This window comes from Lacerta agilis, chromosome 2 (assembly GCF_009819535.1).
Source record: "Lacerta agilis isolate rLacAgi1 chromosome 2, rLacAgi1.pri, whole genome shotgun sequence".
In the NCBI taxonomy this organism is placed as follows: Eukaryota; Metazoa; Chordata; class Lepidosauria; order Squamata; family Lacertidae; genus Lacerta; species Lacerta agilis.
This window is the reverse complement of record NC_046313.1, coordinates 72891879-72918806: the sequence shown is the minus strand read 5'-3', so window position 1 is coordinate 72918806 and position 26928 is coordinate 72891879. Positions and strand designations below refer to the sequence as shown.

Here is a 26928-nt window from a genome sequence, read left to right as displayed (position 1 = left end):
GGTTTGAAATGCATCGGGACTCTTAAATAAATACTGGTTTTCATTTTCATTAAAAGAATATATTTTTTGTGTTGTTTTCTGTAATCTTCACCCTCCTACTTGACTTCATTACTCATATTGAATTTAAGATGGCAGCTCTGTTCCTGTAGCCTGATGTACAGTTTCTAAGAGAAAAAGTTGCTGGAGCTCAACCCTGTCTAGAAGTCTTGTTCCTTGCTCTTAATTTTTTTGGGGTGGGGCAGATAAGCTGTGGCTTTTCCATTGTTAAGGAAAGGCATGCTTCATCCTTGCAGTTAAAATTTACTTAATGCACATTTCACATATGCCAGAGTTCATCTGTGGTATGAAATAGAAATTCCCAGCAGAATTTAAGTCTGCCTTTGGTTGGTGCTACAATCCTTGGGCTGGGTTCTATGAACTGATTTTGCACAGCGGCTTATAGGACTGGGCCATAGTTTGCTGGGGCATCCACATCAGAGAATGCTTTATCATGTTTACTTCTTCATAATTCCATAGTGTAAGACAAACCCAGCGCAATTATAAGTTGCTGGCCTTTCATTGTGTGGTCATTGCCTGAATCCATTTTGTTCCTACTTCATTTAGGTTTACAACAATACCTAAAATATCCTATACTTATACATATGTGGTTACTGTTTAAGGAGGCTGTATTCAAAGCAAATGTTTTTCTAAGGTACATAATGCAGTGTCATTTAAGCATAAAGAATCCTATTACATTACTGTAGACATACTGTTTAGTCCAAGTTAGGAAAATAATACAGATTAGGTTTCTAAATTAGTATGGTTTCTGGAGTAGTAAGGAATCTGTTTATGCTGGATAGGATGATATATATTTCAACTTGTCATGAATCATTTTTTGGTTGGATTTCATTGGTGTACAAGAGGTTCTCTAGTTCCTACCGACTTAGGAGGGGAAAATGGGCTGGTAATTTTACAGACACAAGTTTTGAGCTTGCAAACAACCTTCTTGGTTCAAGTGAAATAAACTGAAAACAGCTGGACTGGAGTATGGCGAAGGAGAAAATGAATCGTGTTATTTTCAGTCTGAATTCAGATGACTCAGGTTTTTGAGCAGATACAAAAACATGAAGAGCCGGACATCTTTCACTTCATAAAAGACTATTTTGCTTACATTCTTTAATAAATACATTCAGAATAAATATATCCCACAGAATCACCTTTTACTCTGTCTCTAACCTGTATGTCACGCTGCATGGTCTTCAAATAAGCTAAAATTAGGACTCCATTTGAAATCCTTTAAAAAACAACAACTATGCTATTGGAAGGAAGTCTTTTAACTAAAAACAACTTCTCCCATTACAGTCATTTGTTGTTTGCCCTATGAATTACTCTTTTACAATCATGGATATCATTACCTCTATTTGCAGTATTCTGGCTGTGAGTACCATTGCTTATGTAGCCAAAATGTCAGCACCCATTCACAGGAGGTAGGTATCACTAGGCTTGGGAGAGCCCCAAGGTTTGCAGAAGTGCAAACTTTAGGAGACGACCCTAAGAGCAGGACCAAAAGCAGTCTAATGAGGGCTGGGCATAAATGGCCATGTAATGTTGACTGTAAAGCTGGGTGGACAGCAAACTGCATTGGAGAAGGAATGGAATAGAGTTGCTGCAACTCTGAACAGAAACACTCCATACTGTAACATTTTGTTGCAGGCCCCACTTGTATTTATATATTTATATTAACAAATATATAATTTCAATATTTATATGCTTTAAAAAATACAGTACAAACATATGCATGTTTGTTTATAATTAAGACCCATTGATATAAATGGAATTTATTCCCAGTAAGTGCGTACATGATTATTTTAGACTACAGTTCTATATACTGTAGTCTAGGCCATCTTGTCCAGTATTTAGATTCCCAAAGTGACCAATCAGATGTCTATGAGAAACCCACAAATAGGACATGAAACCACCTGGGAATAAGTATCATTGTTCTCAGTGGTGCTTACTTCTGAATAGATGTGTAAAACATTGCACTGTTATATTGGATCTGGTTACTGCATGTGATAAAATGTTTCACATTTACTTCTATTATCAATTGTTTTTTTCAAAAAAAATAATGCAAATATTAAAGTAATCATTTTCACTACCCTCCAGAAACACATGGGGAACAGCTATTTATTTTGGGGGATTTTGCTGTTTCTGGAACAGTAACCGATACAGAATCTCCCATTCCAACAATATAAATTTTCCCAACTGAACAGTTTGCAGGATTCCATTTTCACCCCCTAAGGTGCACTCCTCCTTTGTCTCCTGAGACAAATGGATGCCACCAACACTATTTTCTATTTGCAATAGAATCAGATGTCTGTAGCATCCACCCAAAATGGCTATAATTATGCTCTGGAACTGGCTATAATTATGCAGGGAACTTAAGGCCTAGAAGGTGGGTAGGCAAATGCATTCCTCCAGACTTTTCTACCATATTCTTGGGAACTTTCCTAGGCTACACCTCTTTCGCAAGCCACAGTTCCTCACTGACTTTGCTCTGCATCCTCCTTGAGTGCTTTTGCCTGACTGGAATGTCTACTTGAACTGTGATAATGCCTGGATGGAAGATGGAGAGATATAGGGAGGGAGTGTAGAAGCCTCTGGCTTTTTCATGGCTGAAATGTAGCCTTTTGTTCAAACAAAAGAGTTGCATCAGTTGCCTCACCCACTTTTGCCTCTGGCCATGTTCACCACTGGCATTTGGCCCCTGAAAAGTTGCTCATAGGGGAATGCAACCCTTGGGTTGAAAATGTAGAAGTGTCAGGACATAAATCGTATCTACTCTGCCACATCCAATATATATAATTCATATTCTGACACTGACTTCTACATGAATCAGAAATTTCGCACAGGTTTTCAAATTGTTTTTGAAGCATATTCTACCTTGGTTTAGTACATTGAATATGCTTTTGATTTAACACTAAACATCAAATAAAGCACTTTAGTCAGATTTTCATTTCATCAATGAATAAATAGGAAACATATGTAGTCATAGCATGTGAACATTCAGTTGTAAAGTAAGACTCTTCAAGCTCAACATGACACTGTCTAGTGCATACATATGAGGAATAATTTGTTTTCTTTAGACAAAGATTCAATAGAACTCAAAGAAGTACAGAAATTTAATAGCTAATTTATGGCTTTCTGATATTTTTCACATGGTGATATTGCCCACTTATCCCAGCAAGAAAGTTCTGAAAACCTCATCTAACCAATCCTCATCTTTGATCCCTGAGCTTCTCAAAAACTCTGTTTCCTCTTTCATAACAGCATATTTGAAACTCAACCCTCCCTGTCCCCAATCTTTGAAGATTTTGTGATAAAATTGCTTAGATAAAATAAAAATGCCCCCCTGAACCATCCCAGAGCAGCATGGGAGGTGGTGCTGGGATGAGTAGAACTCCATTCAGCCCATGATAATAAATTTAGACTCCAACCCATAGTGAAATAATCAATAAAGTATTAATTCTCCCTTCAACTTATTCAGAATATTTGCACTTAAATTTGTAATATCCTTCTTGTGTTTGTGAAAGGTGGCATTACATGATGAGTTTGTACTCTTACCATGAGCCACTCCTTGAGCCATAGGCAAGAATGGCAGAGGGCAGAGGCCTTCATTGGGATTGTGGGACATTGTGTCACTGGCATCTTCATTCAGCCTCCAGAGGCAAACGTGTATATGAAGCCCACGTTTCTTGTCATAGCACAGAACCAGAGCAGGAAATGGCAAGGTCTCTTCTCTAGAATCTCACTACAGAAGTCTGGGCCAACTGGGCCAGAGTTCCACATGCAGGTTATTTCTGCTTGCAGGGCATGCAGTACCCAAGCCTACACTGGCGTTGTGAACAAGGGGAATCACATGCTGGGAAGTGTTCTCTCTATATACTTTCCTTCTTCACCATACCTGTACTCCAGATATTCAGACTAAACAGGGCATTTTACTGGTTGTCTCAGCCTTTTTGAGATAGTCCCCCAACTCTTCCTAATCCCAACTGGCAGCTCTGCATCCAAAGCAAGATTGGAACCTTTTGGTGATATGAGTATATTATATATGTGATGTGATATTTATTGTTGATCAGGGATTTCAAAGTCTCTGGGCAACACATCCAAATGTAAGACTGGGTCACTTGATTGTTTTCATGATGGCATCCTCACCATAACTCAGGAATTTTCCATTTCTGTCTGATGCCTAATCTAAAAAATAATAATCTCGGCAGTACCCACCACATTAGTTAATAAGACTGTTGTACGTTTTTGTGATCATCATCAAAAGTGCATACAGAGAAAACATTGTTTAATTACTTTGCTCTATGTAAAACAACCTGAAGAGATATACAAAGTGAAGTGCCTGTGATACTAAATTACCAGATGAAACCCTGGGACTAAAAAGAAAAGAGAGAGGGAGTTGGAATTCATTTGTATGAGTTGGGGGAAAACAAAGTAATGAAACTCTCTCATATCACAAATATCTTCTTTGGGACAAAAAGAAAATGGGTTGCATTCCTGAAAAAACTGCTCAAGCCTAAAAGCTGTTCTTGTTTCTTTCACGACAATGATGTTAGTGTTAACTTGGGCTTTTTAGACAATATCTGTTGCATAAAGGCAGGATCTAACACAGAATACCAAGTGTTGAGGTAATTATTTTAATTTACCCAAGCTTTTTATCAAGAAAATTTTATAGCATTATGTTACACATAATATTCAGAAGTGCAGTGACTTGCATCCAGACTATCTGTAACTTCAGATGTGGTTTGAGTTAGCCTTGATAGCAATTCCCTCCAATATTAAGGCATGTGTGCATAATGTAAAAGGTACCTGAACACTCTTTAACAACAAGAAAATAAGCTCTACAAGCCTCATAAAGCTTCTTGAAGAAATGTTGAAGTTTCTTTTAGCCAAAAAAATAGCATTTACGATTCTAGAATATGCCAAAGTATTGCTATGAAAGCAATATCAGCATCTCAAATGTGTTTTAATAGTTGTGCTTTTATGATTGCTTTTATATTTGTAAGCCACTTTGAGCAATTCCTTTGTGGAGGGAAAAAGTAGAATATAATTTGTATAATTATAGACATTTAAAAACTATACTCTCTCTCCCTCTCTCTCTCTCTCTCTCTCTCTCTCTCTCTCTCTTTGGTGTTAGTAGCTAGATTGTCCCCAAAACAGAATAAAAAAAAATAGATTAGGGCTTAATAAACTCAATATAGTAATTATTTCAAAACTTTCTCAGTAAACAGTAAGAACATTTATATTAGTTCATTTCAGTATTGTATCTTGTTTGTTGTTCAGTTGTTCAGGATGAGATGGTTAGACAGTGTTCTCAAAGCTACCAACATGAGTCTGACCAAAGTGCAGGAGGCAGTGGAAGACAGGAGTGCCTGGCGTGCTCTGGTCCATGGGGTCACCAAGAGTCGGACACGACTAAACGACTAAACAACAACAACAACAAAGCCCCAAAACTGAGTTTTTAATATCCATATTCCTAGTGGACAATTGTTCTCCAATCTGCTTTCCAACATCCTTTTATGTATTTTAGATAACAAACATATCCTAATAGTGGGGTAGGAGAGCTGAAAATAATACCAATATATTTCACATCTGGCAACCTATGCTTCCCTTTGGTTTCATGGGAACCAAAGTTCTATGGGAAGATGAGTCTAAAAGGCCTGGCACACAAATTTTCATGGCCCTCTAGTGGCTGTGGTGGCTCATTTACCAGAAGTAATGTAACTCTGGAAGTATATACTCGATTCTGACCAAAGTAAGCCTCCTGATAAATAGTTTGCTCTAGAACTAAACTAAGCCTACCCCACATATTCCAAGCTCTCTTCTGAACCACTTCTAATTTGCCAGTCTTTAAAAAGCATTACTACTTTTTAAAATGTTCCATAGAACAGCGTTGTGTCCCACAAAATCTAAAGTTTCAGTACATGTCATAGTACAATCTTCTTAAGTAAATTTGGCAGAGTGTTTCTGCAGCTATTTAAAAGCTGCCTACAGCATCTCATTTTGGGTTGGGGGGAACCCGCCTTTTGTCCAGTGCACTTAAGCCTTGAACAGGAATGTGTACATAAACAACATTTTAGAATAGTTTCATACCAAGATGTTGACTATTATACCCAGTCTCAGGGCACACTGAAGTGCTGCACTAAGAGCATTGAAAAGCATTCCTGTGTCATATCTCCGTTTTGGTTGTTAGGCAACTTGTGCAACAATAGTATCTCTTTCAGTTATTTCTGTCATTTATTATCTTCTGCATTAATACACTTGGTGTCAAAATAAGTCAAAAGTATCTTTCAGTTGGAAAGACATCATGTGACAGCCCTTTTGAGAAAGTTTTGTTATATTTACCACTGTGGAAGATACAAGTAACTTCAAGCCCTGACTACAGTATAGGGTGCCTTATTTCTATTAAGAGTATGAAAGGAAGGACTACTCTCATTTTCCTTGTCCTTTTAAAGCAGTGAATTATACAGAGAATGATTGTTTGCTCAGTTCTGTTCACCAACTCCTCAGTGACAATCTTGCCTAGTGAATCCAAGCATATTTGCAATGAGGATATAAGGGATGTTTCCAGGTGAGGGTGTTATCTCACAAATAGGCTGTTTTTAAGCAGATTATGTGTGCACAGTTTGCCACATCAGTTACGATAGTATAACAATGGCTGGTGAGACAAGGGGGGGGGAATTACCAGGTAACTCCTTGGGGAAGTGGCCTTCCTTCCTGAGAAAGAGTCCTTTTTTAAAAAAACCTTTTATAATAGCAGATGGAACCTTGGCTGATGATATAGTATATTTCCCTCCAAATAATACTAATGTATTGTTATATATAATTTAAAAAAACCACAATTATTACCAAGGGATTTTTCTGAGTCAGTAAACTGTGTAATTACTGTCATTTGCGTTTGTCCCAAGAGCATGGAAAAAGACATGAACAAAATTCTAAACTTCTTGGCACCAGTATCTTAACTCTTCCCCACCACAAATTGGATCTTAATTCTTCTTCCACCCCCACCCCCCAATACAGCTATATTTTGTACATTCTTGCGACTAATTAGCATTTAAACTGACATTTAAACTGACCTAGGCCAGGGGAGGCAACGTGCGGCCCATGGGCCGGATGCAGCCCACAAAGACCATTTTACTGGCCCACGAGCCGCCCACTCAGCGAGTTCCCCACGCGCTGCTCTAAACCGACGCAGCACGGTGCAGGGACTCGCCAAGCAGCACCAGAAATTGCATCTGCACACGTGCAGATACTGAAAATCATGTCTGCACATGTCCAGACACCAAAAATCACTTCTGCGCAGGTGCGGTTTTCGGTGTCTGGGCATGCGCAAGATGCAATTTCTGGCACCGCGGACATGTGCAGACACAATTTCCGGTGTCGCGCTGCACCACTCAGGCCCACGGATGATCTCCTTGGGAGTGATCCGGCCAATGGCCGGTAAACCTTGCTGACCCCTGACCTAGGCTAATAGATCTTTTTGAAGTTATCTATCAGACGAACCATGCTCTAGCTCACAAAAACTATCAATTTTAATCTACAACAGCCTAATACAGCCACGCTTCTGGAATCTGGTAATGCAGTGGAACACACCAGTCTTAATTATGAAGCAGAAGAATACTAGGCATGGAACAGCTGTTGAAATTAAGATAACCAACCAGGATTAATGAACCTATAATGTCTGGTTTTTAATCCAACAAGCAATGCCTACTTCAGATTATTTACAGTTAACCCTTTTCAGTGAGTCCAGCCTCATTGGATGTTCCATGGGCAGGAAAGCCTTGGCTCTGAGGACTGTCACCTTTGCACATTTGTTGCACCTGTGAGATAGTAAGGTAACCTACTGCCAACACTGTGTTTCAAAGTTGAGGAAACAGCAAGTTAATAGAATGGGTTATAGAATTTCATACTCTGGCTTTCCATTAAATAAATAAATAATGGAGAGTCTTGTGATACCTTGAAAACTAACAAATCTAAATAGGGCATAATTGATTGTGCATGAAGGGTCACCCTTCAGTTGCAGGTAATATGAGGGTTGCCCTCCATTCATCTGATATAGGGGACTCTAGACCGTAAACGTTTATGTTATATTAAATTATTTTGTTAATCCTCGAGGTGCCAAAAGACATTGTTGTTTTTGCAACAAACTAACACAGCTTCCCCTCTGGAAATTAAAAGGAATTGTGTCTGTAGATGTGTTACTTTCTGTAGCTTATAAAATTCTCGATGGTGGTGGTGTCTGCATTTAATATTTTCCATGTGCTGTATACTAAACAATCCTCTAGTCTGCTCTATGAAAAACTGCTGACTATGTTAATTGTATTTAAGCTATAACATTAATGTTTTTTAATTTACATTCTTTGTTCAGATGATTTTAATTTAAAAGTCCTTGAGGTTTAAGTCTTAATCCATCACTTTTTCCAGTAAACGTCACACAAACCCTATGTGTGCTGTTTCTTTCTTGCTGTTTCAGTAGCTACATTTGTTGCGACATGTTAAATTAAAATTTGTGGTACAGAGCTTAAGTAGTCAAATTTCAGATTGCTTTGCTTTGATTCTAATATGTCATGCCAACAGCAATAGCACATGGACTGCAAATAATCACACAGCATTCCTATTACAAAATGCTAAATTGTGGTGAAGGGGTGTGACCTGAAAAAGCCATTAATAGACCTTTAACTTTTTCAGAGCATAGCACTATAGGAATTAAGAAGTCATTTTGCACTATCACTTCGCTGTTCCATCCACTTTCTGATGAGATTTTCTGTGCTGAAAATAAAAATTATTATTAATATTATTTATTTATTTATTTATTTATTGGCTTCCATCAAATATTAAAATACATTTAAAATATCACAGATTAAAAACTTCCCTAAACAGGGCTGCCTTCAGGTATTTTCTGAATGTCAGGTAGTTGTAGGGCATTCCACAGGGCGGGCGCCACTACCGAGAAGGCCCTCTGCCCGCATCTCGCAGTGAGGGAACCGACAGAAGGCCCTCGGCGCTGGATCTCAGTGTCCGGGCTGAACGATGGGGGTGGAGACGCTCCTTCAGATATACAGGACTGAGGCTGTTTAAGACTTTAAAGGTCAGCACCAACACTTTGAAATGTACTGGGAGCCAATGTAGATCTTTCAGGACCGGTGTTACGTGGTCCCAGCGGCCATTCCCAGTCACCAGTCTAGCTGCCGTGTTCTGGATTAATTGCAATTTCCGGGTCACCTTCAAAGGTAGCCCCACATAGAGCGCATTGCAGTAGTCCAAGCGGGAGATAACTAGAGTATGTAACACTCTGGCGAGACAGTCTGCGGGCAGGTAGGGTCTCAGCCTGCGTACCAGATGGAGCTGGTAGATAGCCGCCCTGGACACAGAATTAACCTGAACTCCATGGACAGCTGTGAGTCCAAAATGACTCCCAGGCTGCGCACCTGGTCCTTCAGGGGCACAGTTACCCCATTCAGGACCAGGGAATCCCCCACACCCATGGGGGAGAGGACGGAACCCTGAGGCACCCCACAAGTGAGAGCCCAGGGGTCTGAACACTCATCCCCCACCACCACTTTCTGAACATGGCCCAAGAGGAAGGAGCGGAACCACTGTATAACAGTGCCCCCAGCTCCCAACCCCTCTAGCCGGTCCAGAAGGATGTTATGGTCAATGGTGTCAAAGGCCGCTGAGAGATCCAGCAGAACTAGGAAACAGCTCTCACCTTTGCCCCTAGCCCGCCAGAGATCATCGACCAGCGCAACCAAGGCAGTTTCAGTCCGATTATGAGGCCTGAATCCCAATTGGAAGGGATCCAAATGGTCCGCATCCTCCAGGCGTGCTTGGAGTTGTTCAGCAACCACCCGCTCAATCACCTTGCCCAAGAATGGTAGATTTGAGACTGGGCGATAGTTGGCGATATACAGCTTCCCATAGATATTGACCATAATCCAGCAAAGAGTTGGGTGAATATAAACCTGGTGTAAAAAAATTTATGAAATAAATATACTTTCAAAAAAAATTACTACATTTTTATCTGGCCTTTCTTCCATCAAGGAACCCAATGTGCTGTGATTTCCCAATCACATCACCAAGGACCCAAACTGTACATTTAAATTCCAGGTGTTTTTCTATCCTCCTTGCTCATCTTCAGAATATACCCTGGGATTATGTTACAATTATGCAAAAATCTCCAACTCAATAGATTCTACATTTTACACAACTTTTATGTTGGGAGTGGGAGAGGCACAAAGGTAATAAAAAATAAAAAATCAAGTGGCAAGTACAAACTAAATTTCTTACTCAGTCAGTTTGGTTTTGGCATCCGTTGTAGCTGACAGTGCTTGTGAGACTTGGAAAACAATTCCCGACAGGGCAGTTACTTAATGTTTCTAAAGTCTCAGGAACATCCATTTAAACTCTTAACTTGCTACAAAGTATAACCAGATCCTGGAAAAATAATGGATTTTCAAATGAAGCGAAGTGTTTGGTTCAACCAAAAATACTTTCCATTTCCTCATCTGCTCCAATAACAAATAGGGTGTACATTCTGAGGTGTTTGACATGCACTTTTTTTAACCCAGCTGAGTTGTAGAATGAATCTGTTGCCTACCCTTTAAAAAGTCCTTGAAACTGCACTGAAACTAGAGAAACATATTTTTCACGGATAGTGTAGCATTCACAGTGTTGTTTTTAAAGTTTAGCTTCCCATTTCTCCTTTATTTAGTTAGGTCACAGATTTATTGGATGGAAAATTTCCCTTTAATTTAGGGGAGGCTAATCTTGGCCATCCAGTTGTTACTAGACTCAAACTCCCATCAGCCCCAGCCAGCATGAGCCCAGCAACATCTGGCAAGCCAAAGGTTAACCACCTCTGTTTTAAGCAAAAGCCAATCCACTGTAAAATCAATGCGATTGAAAGGGATTAGGAAAGTGTTCTCACCTACCTATAAATGGAGTTGTTCAACAGAGGCCTGCATGCATTCACACATATGACAGCTGCAGTCTCTGTTGATGATTCTTCTCCATCTCCTTTCTTCTGGTTGTTCTGCATCTGCTGAGGGGTGGGGTGAATATAGGTGACCATTTACCAAATGATAATTGACCACACTATATGTGACCACCAGTCATCTCTATTGTACTGACACGAGATGAGTCTCCACTTTCCAGAAGAGTGCATGCTTACCAGATATCCCTTGTGTGTACACCATGATAAGTTACTACTCGGCTATTCGCTGTCAGCAGTCTATATAAGAGGAAGGACACCCAACCACATGTCCCACATCAAGCTTAAAAGCATTGTGATCTAATTACTGGAAATCAGTTTTAGGCTTTCAGTTTGGGTGAGTGAGAAACTAATATACACTGCCTCAAAATGCTTTCTCCTGCCACTAGCAAAATGTTTAGAACATTATATTTATAGCTAGGTGTTCCTAGAGCATCCAGGAGTTTAGGAGCCAGAGCCTAATAAGTTAAATTAGCAATAAGTTAAATTAGTTGTTGCTCGATAGTATTATTGTCTTGGAAGCAGCTGGTGGAAGGTAGAAGAGATAGGTGTCACATCAATATGCAGCTACTGCAGACCATATGGCATCTTCTGAAAGAGAACAAGAAATTGAGGACAGTTACATGAGATCTGGAACAAGCTTTGGGTAGGTTGTCCAGGCCGAGACCGAAAAGCATTCTGATATTCATAGCATAGACTGCTAGGGGTGTCTTTTCCAACTACAGTGTTGCAATGACTGTTATATCTTCTCTCAGAATCATTTTTTTCTATGCTAACAGGAGAACTTCACTAGGTACAGGTCTTCCCATCAACTTGCAGTGATGGATAAAGATGGACATCATAGAAGCCTCCCTTCTATGCAAACCTTAAAAGGGCAGGATCTCTCTCAAAACTGACAGTTTCAAAAGTTGTTTGGAACAAATATGCATACCACAGCTGGGTTTATTTGTGTGTGTGTGCTAAACTGAAACATATGTCTTATTGGAAATCTTCAATCCTGTTCCATCAAATGCGGACTACAGATATTTCTTTGTTATCTCCCAAAGGTGTAGAAACATTCAAAGATGAGTGATTGCTTTTCACCTTGGATGTGAAAGTTTTTCAGTTCCTTCCTGTGAGGAAATCCTAACACAATCATTTATTTATTTATTTTTTATCCAGGACTACTAAGAACGGAGGTTGTCAGCATGTGAATCTCTGTCTCTGTTGAAAAATGTCTTGTGAATATTCTAGATATTTTTGTTGGGGAATCCATTTCCTTTGTCTTAGGAACATGTCAAGCAAGTTGAAGTTGCAAAAATCATCCAAAGTAACCAATGTCTGAAAGCTGTAGCTAGGTTTTTAGTTATTTATGGCTTATGCCCAGTACTTGGTGTGAGATGTAAGTGCTATTAAACTAATAATGACCCCAGTGCTATCAAATTCAACACATATTTATGTGGGGAAATTGCCAAGGAAGTCCAGTAACTTTTGAGTTCAGAAAAGGAAACTTCCCAAAAGTGATGGGATTAGTAAAAAGGAAGCTGAAAGGGAAAGCAAAGCAGGTCAGATTTCTCAGTAATGCTTGCTAGATACTCTACTCAGCTAGAACGTATAGTGCAGACCAGGGCCACAAAGAGTAAAGGAAGCTATCTGGGCACAAGAAGGCTTCCTTTAAAAAACTGAAGTTTTGTCTAAATGTAGAGAATAAAAAGAAATACAAACTTTGACAAAAGAAATGAAAACAGACAATAAGGAATGCTGTGGAAAAGGTAGATAGAAGTTTTCTGTCTCATGATAGCAGAAGCTGAGGTCATCCAGTGAAGCTGTACGTTGGAAGTTTCAGGACAGATAACAGGAAATACAGTGCACTGTTACTATGGAATTCACTCTATGATATGTTATGATATATATCAACCTGAATGGCTTTTAAAAAGATTTAGACAAATCCATGAAGGATAAGGCTACCAGTGGCTACCAGTCATGATTTACAAAGAAAACATTTAAATAGCTACCTTTCTACCGTATGACTGGGAGGGGGCATGGGTGTAGCCAGGATTTTTGTTAGGGGGCAGGCTTTTGTTAGGGTGGTAGAACCTCAGATAGCATTGGGGTGGGGGCACAGGAAGGAAACAAGGTCTGAAGGGGGCCACGGTTGGAAAAATATACAGCCCTTCGTCAAAAGATCTCAGGGAAGTTCACAGAATACAAGATAAAAAAAAACAGCTTGGTCCAACAGGACTTGATGCAGCAAGACTTATTCAGTGGTTGACTACTGAGATACAAGCCAAAGAAAAATGCTATCCCTTCTTTACTTCCTTTGATCCTTGTTCTTTTCTTTAACCATCATCCAGTTTGTTCCGTACTGGAATGAGATTTCTGAAAATAACCATGAGAAAACCATTGTGGGTTCCCTTTCTCTGTCTGCCCTTCATCTTCCTTTGCCAGCTCAGTTGCTGACCATTCAAGTTAAGGTTGGAAAACATTTGAGAAAACCCTTCTTTTTATAGTCACTGTTTGAGGAAGTCTAGCATTTTATTTGCCTACAGCCTTTGCAAAATAGTTTGCATTATCAGTGGAAGTTTCTGTAAGCAAACTCCAAACACCGGGGGTTCTATAGAAGACTCTGCCGAGGAGGAAACTAAAAAGAAAAGTCCAGTACATAAACACCCCTAGATCATGACCCAATTATTCTGACTTAGGTAACCACAATTTGAATATGTCACAAAATCATATGCATACTGCAGTTTGCTGTGTTTTATTGGGAAGGGGTAGGGTGGACTTCCCTGGGCCTAGGTGCTGAGCATCATAATTTTGTATAATAAAAGCCCATCTTCCATGCTTTTCTCACTGTAGTAAAATACCAAACTAATTACCTGTCTTTTTCTGTAATAAATCTCTTGTCACTACTCAGTTCAGTGCAAGATCTTTTGTTTTTCTTGTTCATATGGATTCCAGCAGCAAGGTCCACACATTACACTGAGTTTAATGTATTGTATTCCCAAGCAACAATAAAAGGGAGCATGTGGTAGCCATTTCTGTTTGCCAGATGTAGATAGGATCTTGCAAAATGATTTGTCTCCAGTGCACTTCAAAGAAACATCCTGACCCTTTATCACTACCATTTATTCTCTTCCCGCTTTGATCTGTGTAAACTAATTTAAACTAGTTTCTTTTCACATTTCACAAGATTTCTTGCTCTGTATACCAGCCAAATATCAAGCAGGAAGAAAGTGGTTTGTTTTTAATGTGAGTTGGGTGTTTTTTTAAAAAAATTAGATAGCAATTTGAGGATCTTCAGCTTAGATCATGCTTATTAATGCAGCAATTACTCAGGAATAATAGCTCCAGTGATCACTTCTGTTTGTTTGTTTGTTTGTTTGTTTGTTTATATTTGTTTGTTTATATGATCAGGATATAAATCCAAGTACTGTAAAGTGTTAAAAAAGGGGATGCAATTCAAAGTACTCTGCAAGCATGGTAAACTGAAAGTGATCTAATACACATACAAGGGATGAAAGGGTTTCGGGTAACTGACGGGGTAATAAGGCATATTTGTGCATCTTACAAACTTTATAGAGACACAGATAACTGAACTGTAAGAAAACTATTATGTATGGAAAGTTCTCAGACTAAAATATCTCTGTATGTGAGTGTGTGTGAGTGAATAAGAGATTTTACACACAACCTGCATTCTAGGCTTTTCTATATGATCACAGGTATTTGGCCTTGGTATAGAGACTAATTGTTCAGAGCTGTTACCATAAAAATCACTACAAGTAGTTATACAGAATTCTTTTCATGACACTCATATAAAGTTCCCTGTAGAAGTAGTTGCTTCCTCTTACTTGGACACAAAATAAAGAATAATGGAAAGTTTTTTATCATAGCAGTGTCTGCTGTACTTGCACGTTTTTTTTTCCAGTGAATGTGGGTGTGTGGTAATATTTATTTATTTATACATACATACATACATACATACCCCGCCCACTCTGGGCAGCTCCCAAGAGAATATTAATAAAAAAGCAACAACATCAAACATTAAAAACTTCCCTAAACAGGACTGCCTTCAGATGTCTTCTAAAAGTCAGATAGTTGTTTATTTCCTTGACATCTGGTGGGAGGGCGTTCCACATGGCGGACGCCACTACCGAGAAGGCCCTCTGCCTGGTTCCCTGCAACCTCACTTCTCACAGTGAGGGAACTGCCAGAAGGCCCTCGGAGCTGGACCTCAGTGTCCGGGCAGAAAGATGTGGGTGAAGATGCTCCTTCAGGTATACTGGGCCGAGGCCGTTTAGGGCTTTAAAGGTCAGCACAAACACTTTGAATTGTGCTCGGAAACATACTGGGAGCCAATGTAGGTCTTTCAAGACCGATGTTATGTGGCCTCAGCAGCCACTCCCAGTCACCAGTCTCGCTGCTGCATTCTGGATTACCGGTAGTTGTAGTTTCTGGGTTGCCTTCAAATGTAGCCACATGTGGCGCACATTGCTCTACATAGAGTAGTCCAAGCGGGAGATAACTAGAGCATGCACCACTCTGGCGAGACAGTATGTGAGCAGGTAGGGTCTCGGCCTGCGTACCAGATGGAGCTGGTAGACAACTGCCCTGGACACAGAATTAACCAGCACCTCCATGGACAGTTTAATGCATTAATGGTTTTCCTTTAGTTCAAAATTTTGATTTTTAGATAGATTTTAATGAGATTATACACTATTTTAGTAAATAAAAATATTTCAGAAAGCTAAATCTGTGTGTCTGGGATTTTTTGACGGGTTGTCAATAGACAGAATGTACATATCGTTTTTGAACTGAATGGTTTTGGATGGTAAGTGTCAGTTAAAAGACCAAATGCATTTGTGGCAATTCAGAGTTGCAAGCCAAAGATTAGAACTAATCCTAAATAAAATTAGGTGTTGTTTGTTTGTTATTAGAATGTTATTGATCATCTATGTATATTTTTTAAAGTCCTTATTTCCCTCCTCTGTCCATTTACATCTCCCCACTCCTCTTTTACTTACAAAAATAAATAAGTCAATTTTTTATGTCTGTAGATCTTATGAGCAAACTATTCGCAGCCATTCTGTCGTACTGTAATCTTATTTTTATATCATTAAATCCAGACTTGGTGAGCGTGGAAATCCAGTAACTGAACAACTCTGTTGGAGGAAGAGTGGGGAGGCCATTTTTGCCAATTTCCCTACAGCCCCCAATGCCCAACCAAAATCTGCTACAGATGGTTGTGGGGAGGACATACTAGAGGGTTGCACGAGGCAATGGCAAAATATCACCTTGTCTCATTATTTCCAACCCATAATAATTTTTCTTCAAGTGGTCTTTTGTGCAATCACAATTGTTGGATCATCATCAGTGCATACTACACCTTACCCATCAGAAGGCCTTGAAATTCTAGTTCAAACCATGGGCACAGATGCCTTGGGGAACTACATTTCACAAGTACCTGCTGCTTCAGATCATCCTGGGGAGGGGGACCTCATAAAAAGGCTTCCAAAGAGATGTTCCTTCTCACTGCCAGGTTGAATCTATGTTCAATCTAGAAAGATCATAACTTGGTGGTAGACCACATGCTATGCATACTGAAAGATGCAGGTTCAATCCCTGGCATCTTCAATAAAAGGAATAAGGTAGCAGCCGGTAACAGGGAAGACTCCTGCCTGATACTCTGGAGATAAACCACCAGTCAGATGAGACAGTAAATGAATAGATGAACAAATAGCATATCACAACTTTCCTACATTGTCCTTATGTTCAGAATTGTATTTATTTACTAGATGTAAACTGTTCTTACAACTTTTATGAAATGCAAATTGATATGTAAAAAGCCAAACAAAATGAGTGTGTCTGGAGCAGGCATCTGGTGTCGTCTCGGTCTCCTCCTTGTATCTTCTCACAGGGTAGTTGGTACTATAGGTGGCCTGGAAGGTAGGGAGGCCGCCTGCAGCAGGAACCTCATCTTCCCCTGCCTCCCAACAGAGATGGCATTAGGACTTAGATGTAGATCTTCTGCTATGATAGGCCCTAGCCTCTTTGTCTTCAGCAATTGTTCAGAACATTGTTGTTGTTGTTCAGTCGTGTCCGACTCTTCGTATAATTATCTGAAAATCACAATTGTTGGACCATAATCAGTGCCCAGAGTCTACGCAATATTACTTCATACTGAATCTCAACTTATGTATACTTCGTTTTGTGGGGGAGGCTATAACTAATATTTGGCTTATCAGTATAATTGTACCTATTGATATCTTTACAGACTGGCTATAGTATTGTTCTTTTTTTACATTTTATAGAACAAGTATCCTGATGTTGTAGTACTTCCCGAAGGATCATCTGGTGATTACATGATCTTAAGAAGTGCTAACCTTCCTGGGTAAGGAAGCTTTATGATACACATTAATGAAAGTTGTTGATGAATGGTCATAGTTATAAATTATAAGTGGAATTCGTTTATTTATTCTATTTACAGCCTTTCCTTCCTTCCAAAGGAGGCCAAGGCAGCAACTGCATTGAAACTGACATAATGGAAAAGTGGTGGTAGCTTTTCTAAGGTTCACAATATTGAAACATGATGGCACTATTTGCTGTATTTGAAACCGATGCCAATAGAAATATTATTGATTGAGCAGGGACACATATTTTAGCAAGAAAGATTTCTCAAAATAATATCTCTTTAGAATCTGCAAAATGCATTGCTTCAAAATGCAGACTAAGGTTAGTTCCGTACCTTTACCTGCTTCAGGTGGAGTCAGCATTTAAAGTAAATTAATGATTTGGTTCCTAGTCTTAGCTAAAAAGATGTCGAAATCCTCAAAGTGGATTTACGATTCTAGCATTTCTTATAAAGGCATCAAGGCCATGATAAAAGTCTAGTACCAGAAAGTAGGCACCCTTCATTACTTTGCACAGTCATTGTAAGTGCCCTTCCATATTTCATAGTGCACTTCTCCTATGAGCCAACCTTCCTTTACCTGAATAAATTACAATAAGTAGGTAAGTCTTGGAACAGGAAATTGCTATCATTGCAACTGACCTTGCCCAGCATTAATGTGCCTTAGAAGGATCTGGCAGAGGTGGTAGTCCTGGTGTACAAAAGTGTGTTTAGCAACTACACAATTGGTACCAAGCATGTCTCTTGAAGGGGTAACTGTAGGGTTTTCCTGCCTCTGAAATCAGCAGCCCAAAGAGAAAAGGCTGAAAAAGACTTAAAGAGCAAAAATAACATTCTTCCTTAGCATCAGAAATTCTGCAGCTGCAGTATACGCCTACTAGTGTGTATTTGCTAACTGCACAGAAGTTTTTTGCAATACAGAATTTGACCTCTGAAGCTCTGACATTTAGTATCATTTGCCTTTTATAGACTTGAGTTAATGATTGTTTGGAAGATATATGTAGATGAAGAAGGAAAAGTTACACCAGTCTTGGATCTCCTTAACAAAATACCAATGTCAGGTATGCTTACACAGTATAAAGTATTTCTTCCCTTGTTCCAACCATGTAATTCCAGCTTCATTCTCTCTTTGAAAGTCTTCTTGCTTTGCATTCCTGAAAGTACATCCTGCAAAACATTCATTGTCTTGATAACAGTATTCTTTTGGCAGCACTTAAGGACAAACTACACAATACATAACAATAATAATAAAGTCCTCAAGTTTGCTTTGTTTTAAATAAAAAGCAACTTATTTGGACTTTTCTCTGCAAAGAAAAAGCATCTTGGAGACAATTATGGTGATTAGTAAGTAACATACACACACCCTTCCTCCTGTTTCTCTGCCCCAAGCTGCAGCTTGCTGAGGTTAGCTTAGTTTAGTTTAATGAAGTCCCCAGTGGGTTTAGTATGTCATACTTGCATATAATATGTAGTTCAACAAAATCTGTATCTGTTTATTAAATGCCTACAGACAAAGACTTTGCTGGCTAGTTCAATTGGTATGTGATGTTCTGCTACTTTCCTACTGCTTCTTGGCCCTTGTTATTCCCTGAAGGCTATCAGTTCAAAATACAGCTGTAATAGTAGATGGCATGAAGCCTTGACTACTGCTTCATTTGTGACTTCCTTGTTTAAGGGGAGTAATCTCCACTGGATCCACTATAATACTACTACACAGTTTATGGAGGTAGTCCAAGAAGGAAATTCTTTAAGCCACCAAATAACCAGTTTACTTCTCTCAGTTTCAGTATTTTCAACTGAGAATGTAAGGCTGGAGACCTGAAGCCCCTTTTGAAATTCTGATTTTTAATAAAGAATTGTAAAGGATAATTGTCCCATTCATTATCTGTCAACTTACAACTAATGGGGGGGGGGGGAGAGAGATACTGGGCTGCAAGTTTTCAATTCACTCAGCGTAGATTCTCTTCATCTTGCCAAACTTCCTACATAAACAGGAATCCAAGAACTACAGGGTTTAACTACTTTCAATCAATAGCTGATTTTCTCCATATTTTGGTTGAATTGTCCCCAAATTTAGAAATGCTTGAATATTGGTATTGAGTAAAGGTAAAGGGACCCCTGACCATTAGGTCCAGTCGTGTCAGACTCTGGGGTTGCGGCGCTCATCTCACGCTACTGGCCGAGGGAGCCGGCATACAGCTTCCGGGTCATGTGGCCAGCATGACAAAGCCGCTTCTGGCGAACCACAGCAGCACACAGAAACGCCATTTACCTTCCCACCGGAGCGGTACCTATTTATCTACTTGCATTTTGACGTGCTTTCGACTGCTAGGTGGGCAGGAGGTGGGACCGAGCAATGGGATCTCACCCCGTCGCATGGGATTCGAACTGCTGACCTTCTGATCAGCAAGCCCTAGGCTCTGTGGTTTAACCCACAGCACCACTCTAAGTATCCAGTTTGTTTGGAATTTATCCAGAAGAGCAAAAATATTAATTATAAATCTCCTGTATTGAAGGAGTGGATCTCTATGACACAGAGACTAGCCAATCTGACAAGAAATTTCAGAGGTGGCAAACAATGAACACACATTTCAAGAGTTTATGGTTGCCCCTTATTACAACTTGGCTATTAATATTTGCAATTTCCATTATACATTATGTTATTTATATAAAAAAGTAACTCACCTAATTTTGCTTGTGTTAAGCAGTAGCCCGTTCAGCATCTAACCAGGTTATGACCCCTTTTCAGGCTGGATAGCTTTAGGGGGCTGCATTTTAGCTGTGCGTGGAGCCAGACCCTAAAGCAAGAACACCCACCCACAGCCCATGTAGATCAGTGGGGGGATGGGTTTCCTTCATCCCCATTGCAGTGAGGAAATGATAGGAAAGTGGAAGGGACAGGGAGATCATCTTTTCTCCACTCAATTTCTTTAGACCTGCCACTGATTTTCAGCCACTGTACCATTTTCTTTAGTCAGATGCCCAAGAATTCCTGTCTTCAACACCTCATTTTCCTTTTTCTTCTGGCAGTGTTGCTCCTCAGGCAGTTTGGCAAAGCCACAGAGGCAATACAAATTATAAATATTAAATGTTTGCAACAGTTTGCAAGTTATAATTAGATAATTATGATATGGCATGTATCCTATTAGTTATCCATTAGATAACTAATGTACAGTAGCCTGCTCCCTACATACATTTTGGACTGCAAACTTTGCACCGAAAATCATTATCAGGAAATTAAAATTTAAACCATCATGGGGTAGTATACAGAAGCCAGGGATGGATTCACCCTGTGAGGCTGCTATGCAACTTCGTAGGGAGTACCTAGTTCACCTATTTATTATCTTACACTCAAGCCACATTCTTGAGTGTGGAGGCAAAATGTATTTAAAACTAGCAAAGCTTAGAACAGGACAAAGATATACAGTGATAGACATGCAAGATGTTGAGAGCAGGCTATATACAGGTGAAACTTGAAAAAATAGAATATTGTGGAAAGGTTCATTTCTTTCAGTAATTCAACTTAAAAGGTGAAACTAATACATGAGATAGACTCATGACATGCAAAGCGAGATATGTCAAGCCTTTATTTGTTATAATTGTGATGATTATGGCGTACAGCTGATGAGAACCCCAAATTAACCATTTCAACTTTGGGGTTTTCATCAGCTGTACACCATAATCATCACAATTATAACAAATAAAGGCTTGACATATCTCGCTTTGCATGTCATGAGTCTATCTCATATGTTAAACTCCAGTAGCTAATGAAAACAAATGCTTAAATAAATGGACTTTTCCACAATATTCTAATTTTTCAAGTTTCAGCTGTATATTTAGTGTACCTAAAGCCTGTGAAGTTGGGGTGGAACTGATAGTTCTAGTGTCCCCTCTTTTCTTTAGGGAGCCTCCCTTCAAGAAAGTATCCAAGCCACCAAATCAAAATATACTCCCAAGCCCATCTCCCAGTTTGCAAAGGTAGCATAACCAGCATAATCAAAAACTTCAGACTTCTAGGGAACTAACAAGAATGCACTCCCACCAACTACCTCCCCTTATAGGTAATCCAGGAGGGCAACTGAAAGTACATACCCAGGCTTAGTTTATCCACACCTGAGAAGCAGTACAAATCCTAATGACACAGAGGTAGAAATGGGTTGTATACTGCTAATGTAAAAAGGTATTTTCTTCCTAAATACAGATGAATGCATAAATTCTGGACCTCATTCAAAATTGTAATGCTAGACCATTTCAAGTCATTATTAGTATTTAAAGTGAATTGTTAACTCCATTTTTTCTTCTTCTCTTACAGTAGTGGAAGCTAACAACTTTGCATCAGATGCTCCATACTGCTTCAGAAGTCTACTGCATGTGCTTGGAATACAAGCATGCATTGAAACACTGATCAAGTCACTTTGCAATGATAAATGAATACCAGGACAATAAAATATGCATCTATAGTTTATTGAATATAAACATTAAGTTATTTTTCATTTAGAAATCAAACCCATAAAACATGCTATCTGTACAATTATGGCACATATATATATATAAATTGTCATGACAAATAAATACAGCCATTTTAAATACAAAATGCCAAATAGATAAGTGAATTTTATTTTTAAAAATTGGAACTTTCTGAATCAAAGTGGTTCCCCCCCCCCTTCCATAGCATTTCCTAGAACTTCTTCAGATCAACCTGGTAAACTCAAGTCTATAAAAAGTGACAGTTTCTGTTCACAGCTGTATATGTAACAGATTCTTAGAAATGACACTGGAAAGTTAAATGAAAGGAAGTTTCAAGATGCAAAAAACTTCACTCAATATCGCAACTACTTCTTTCCTCAATCAGTGATTAAAGGCAAAACCAGGTTTATCAAACCTTTCATAAAACAGATTTGTGGTATTTTAATTTACAATGGATCAGAAGGCATAACTTATAATTTACAAAATGTAAGCTATATATCTTTAGTCCCAGGATTGCTTATAATGAAAATAGCAAGGTCAAGATTATTGACCCACATACAACTTATCCCACGTACTTGCTGTTTTTTGCTTTCCAAGTTAAGTAGCACAACCATTTCAAAGGTCTCCCTGCTCTTTTTGAGTGCCGCAACAGTATTTGTGTAAAAGCAAGCTTTGCAGCTGTTCTCAAAAGGTGGAAACCTAGTCCTCAAGCAAACACCTTAAACAGCAATTTATCTCACTTGACTTCCTGGCCCTAGATAATAAATGTAGAATTTTACCTACTTCTGATCAGTTAGTTCTGATCAGAATATGCAAAATCAAATTAGTATTGCTGCACATCTATTTGTGCCATGGCCTTGTTTTGCTTATTGCTTCAGGAATATGGGAATGACAGTCTTCCTTGCAGAACCTTTACATATCAAGAGGAAACCTGATATAAGATATTACCTGACACTTCCGTCAGCTAACAAATTTAAGTACTGATTGTAACCAACCATTAGGCATGGCAGTTTTACTAACTTCAACCCAGTTATAAGTCTTATTCTAGACAAATGCCTTAACCTGCAGTTGGGCTACTTGACATCCTGTGAATTGAGGTCTGTGACCTCTATATAACCACATCTTATAATTAAGCTGAACAGCTATCACAAGACAGTTTTTAGAAGTAATGGGAATGAATAACTAGAGACACAAACATAATTAAATTCTATGTAAATGAGAACAAGTATTCAAATTATACAAGTTTTGAGATGTTACCATTATATTTAATGTTAACTGTAGCAGCTTAATTGGTAATGGCAAGAGTATTCTTTTAGATTTTTAGTGATAGATACTGTACCTTAAAAACAATGAATAAACTGGATCACTGATGACACACACAAAACGTCAGTTAGAACATAAATGCCTACAGTTAAATACAGATACTAATTTTTGAATGGCCAAAGCAGCTTAAAATCTGGGTTTCTCACAGATAGCATTCATCCACTTGCCACCAGGCAACCCCTATGAAAGTTTCTCCTGTTCTACAAAAAGCCCATTACATGACTTGCCTTTCCAGCATTTTGAATTCAGAGGCTCAAGTCACACAGCCAGAATAAGAATAGTAATATTCCAATACAATAAGATAAGCCTATTGCCATTGCACAGCACAGTGGGAAAAGAGTCTGAACAGTTGAGCCCTGCAGCCTGCCAAACCTGAGGCTTATTTCCTATTTTCTGTATGCAATATAGGGCAAGAGACAGTAATAATCATGCACAGGCACTTCTAGAGAAAATGCTCTTTGCTAACTAATAACTATTTAATGTGAGGTAAGTTTCTAATTCATAGAGTTCACTTTAAGGAACATCTCAATTAGGAATGACTTTATTTTACCCAGCTCTGGGAGAGTTGCAGGTGTTTAATGTGAAAGGGGGAAATCAACAAAATATTAAGTACAAAACCTATCACTCATGGGCAGGATAATAAAAGCCACTATTTAACTTCACAAATGTTCCCACAGCAGCAAAACACAGGATGGCTTGCTGTACTGGAAGGTTTCTGCATATAAATGAGGCACATGTATAGTTCTTTTACATGGAGTTAAGAATATCTGAAAAAAACAATAGTTGAATATAATTGTGCTAACACTGGACCATTCGAAAGAGCTTCTTCATAATTAAATCGTTCTAGTGAACTATTAAAAGCAACACCTATTTGAGTAAGGAAGAGCTAGTTTAGTTGATAAGGCTGTTTTCTCTGTATCATTAAATGTCCTTTGTTTTGTAAGTGTTACTCGCATGTATTCCAATCACTTTTTGAGAATGGCCACTACAATACCATTTTTGGGACAACCAAACTGTCGTATTTGTCACAAGACCTGAAAAATATTAAGATTCAAGCTGAAAACCTAGGCAAGCACCATATATCCACTCTCCAGCTCAATACTGTTTTAAATGGTAGCTGGTTCACTTTTACAATTAATTTGAGCAAGTGCTATTCAGCAATTCACATACTATGGTTTGCAAAATTTCATCTGCAAACCTCATAAGGAACACTGGTTCCCTGCATTGAAGAATTAAATTAAGATATTTCTCTGCTTCATATAGTAGTCATTGATTCAAACTTAACTACTTTCCCAGCAACCAGTTTACTAAGGGTTGTAGGGTGCATATGTCTAACTCTTTTACCATAAATACATTCCTTCAAGGTAGTCTGAGTGGTATTCTGTGTTTCTGAAAGGCAGATAAATTTAAAGCACAACTGAAAATAGAAACCAACATAACTTAATCATTCCCATTCTGTGTTTGATAAATATTTAGCCAGTTACATTTTATGGAGAAGTAGTGTGCAGTCTTCATTTTCTTTCAAGAGATTTGACATCACCGAGTCGTCTTTGGCCTGTGTGTTCTTCAAATAGAAGTTTACTATCTTCCTATCAAGTTTGTACTGATGGTGAATGCTTTCATATGGCTTAAGGTCTAGGTCCAAGACGGAGATGGAAAAGGGAATCTTGATTTAGAAGTTTAGAACCAGTGGCCTCTGCACTGCACTGCAGTTTGAATTTAAAAAGAAAAGTACTTCTTGCACCAAGAAAAAATTCTGACATCAATGGACTTTTAAAATCTTCTACACATGAAAAAGTTTTCCATTACCTAATCATGACCAGCTTCAGCTGATGCTGCATTTTTGAAGTAGCTGTGGTCTTAAATAAGATACAGCTTTTCCAGTCCAAAATGTGGTGGAATGAAAATTTAGTTGATCATGTTGATCATTTTCCACCTCAGTTTATGCCAAGCATCCCTAAATTGTTATACCACCAACACTGCTGTAAAAATGAACTGCACTGAGATGTTAGCAATCTGCTTACCAGTACTTAAATTTAAGTCACCGTTTTCACCAGATTATATTGCATCAGTTATAACACAGGGAGAATATATAGTATTAGTAATCCTTTCCCTAAACCAAGACATTTAGGTCTTAATTATGAAGAAATAAAGATCTGCATAGAAGTTAATATAGCAGTATGTCCTGTTACACAAATTTTATTCTGATATGTAAATGATATAGCTGTGGTCCCATGAGGCATTTCTCTAAGATTCCTTGATAAGTAAAGTCATTCATTCTGGTGTTACCATACCAGTACAGGAATGTGTCAAGTATTCCGTTCATTTATGTGCCCCTGACACTGCAGATAGAAACCAGCATTAATGGCTAGTCCTTGGAAGGTGCATCTGTGCAGTTGCTAACTACAATATGAGACTCCATCCTCATGGGACAAACACTTTACCATTGTTCCCTTACTGGCATAGGAGCAGCAGAAGCTATGCTGGTAATTTTAGTTGAGTAAAGTTCTTTAAGTGGTTGGTAGATGTGCACACAAGGTTTTCCAGAAAAAAAACCCTATTTATATGTTTCAACTGTTTCCCTAACTGAATATATAAATTTCAATGTGACTACCATAATTATGTTTTAAATTAAAACCAGAGCCTTTCTAGAGACATTCAGAACTGTTGCAAAGTGAGTGAGAATGTAGCAGACATACTTAATCAATGACTGGCCAATGCTGACAGAGCAAGGGGCAAAATGAAAGAGCTCCCCCCAAGGGAAGAAGTGCCCATCGGCCAGTACATATGGGTATCATCCCAAGCATTCTACCGTATTTTTTGCTCTATAGGGCACACCAGACCATAGGGCGCACCTCATTTTTAGAGGAGGAAACAAGAAAAAAAATATTTTCTGGTTTCCTGCTCTAAAAGACCTGTTTTTTTGAGGATCAGCTAAAGGTTTTGCAGCTTTTTTGCAAAGGGAAAAGCCCTGGTTTCTTGAGGATCAGCTAAAGTTTGCAGCTTTTTTTGCAAAGGGAAAAGCCCTGGTTTTTGAGGATCAGATAAAAGTTTTGCAGCTCCTTTTCCAAAGGGGGAAAGCAAAGAGGAAAAGCCCCATTTTTATGGGGTTGAACTCACATTTCTGCAGCTTCTTAAGGAAAGGGAGCCTTTTCTAGTTTCCAGACAGATAATCTAATCAGCCAGTCACATGTCGCTGGGGAAACAAACAACCTCCCTCTGCAGCACATTCAACAAAGGAGGGCGGGGCTGAAAAGCAGCTGGGGACTCTTATCTCTCTCCGGATCTCTTGCTGATCAGCTGCTGAGCAGGGTCCTTTCAACCCCCCCTTTTCTCTTTGTAAAATAAAAAGCATGATCCTCTTTTGGCCCCTGGGCAATTCAGCCCCAGGGACCACCATTCGCTGCATAAGACGCACAGATATTTCCCCTTACTTTTTAGGAGGAAAAAAGTGTGTCTTATGGAGCGAAAAATACGGTAATATGTCACCAGCCTCTTGACCAAGCTATGTGTACTATTTAGACATCTAACAAAGTATATAACTAGGTTTTCAATTAAGGCTGTCATAGGCACCATCACTTTTGCATGCTTTAGTTGAATAGGGTTTGGAGCTTCAATTATGATCAATGGACAATAAAATTTGAACCAAGCAGCGTTAACTTCAATGTATACTGATCATTCTGAAGAGTGCAGACAGAGAACCTTCAAGAAGCATGCATAA

At 38.9% G+C, this 26928-nt stretch overlaps 2 protein-coding genes across 2 annotated transcripts in view; one reads left to right on the top strand and one right to left on the bottom strand.

The window, feature by feature from the left end:
* The window catches only part of CENPP (centromere protein P), a 170473-nt gene extending 148580 nt beyond the window's left edge, over positions 1 to 21893 (top strand). Inside the window, exons 7-9 of the mRNA XM_033140764.1 lie at positions 17320 to 17399; positions 18387 to 18478; positions 21730 to 21893. Of these exons, the coding sequence (XP_032996655.1) occupies positions 17320 to 17399; positions 18387 to 18478; positions 21730 to 21848 (291 nt within the window). The 3' untranslated portion in view covers positions 21849 to 21893. The remainder of the gene's footprint in view (positions 1 to 17319; positions 17400 to 18386; positions 18479 to 21729) is intronic.
* Positions 21894 to 23732: 1839 nt separating this feature from the next.
* The window catches only part of IPPK (inositol-pentakisphosphate 2-kinase), a 30214-nt gene continuing 27018 nt past the window's right edge, over positions 23733 to 26928 (bottom strand). Inside the window, exon 13 of the mRNA XM_033140758.1 lies at positions 23733 to 24913. The gene's annotated coding sequence lies outside the window, so the exon portion shown is untranslated. The remainder of the gene's footprint in view (positions 24914 to 26928) is intronic.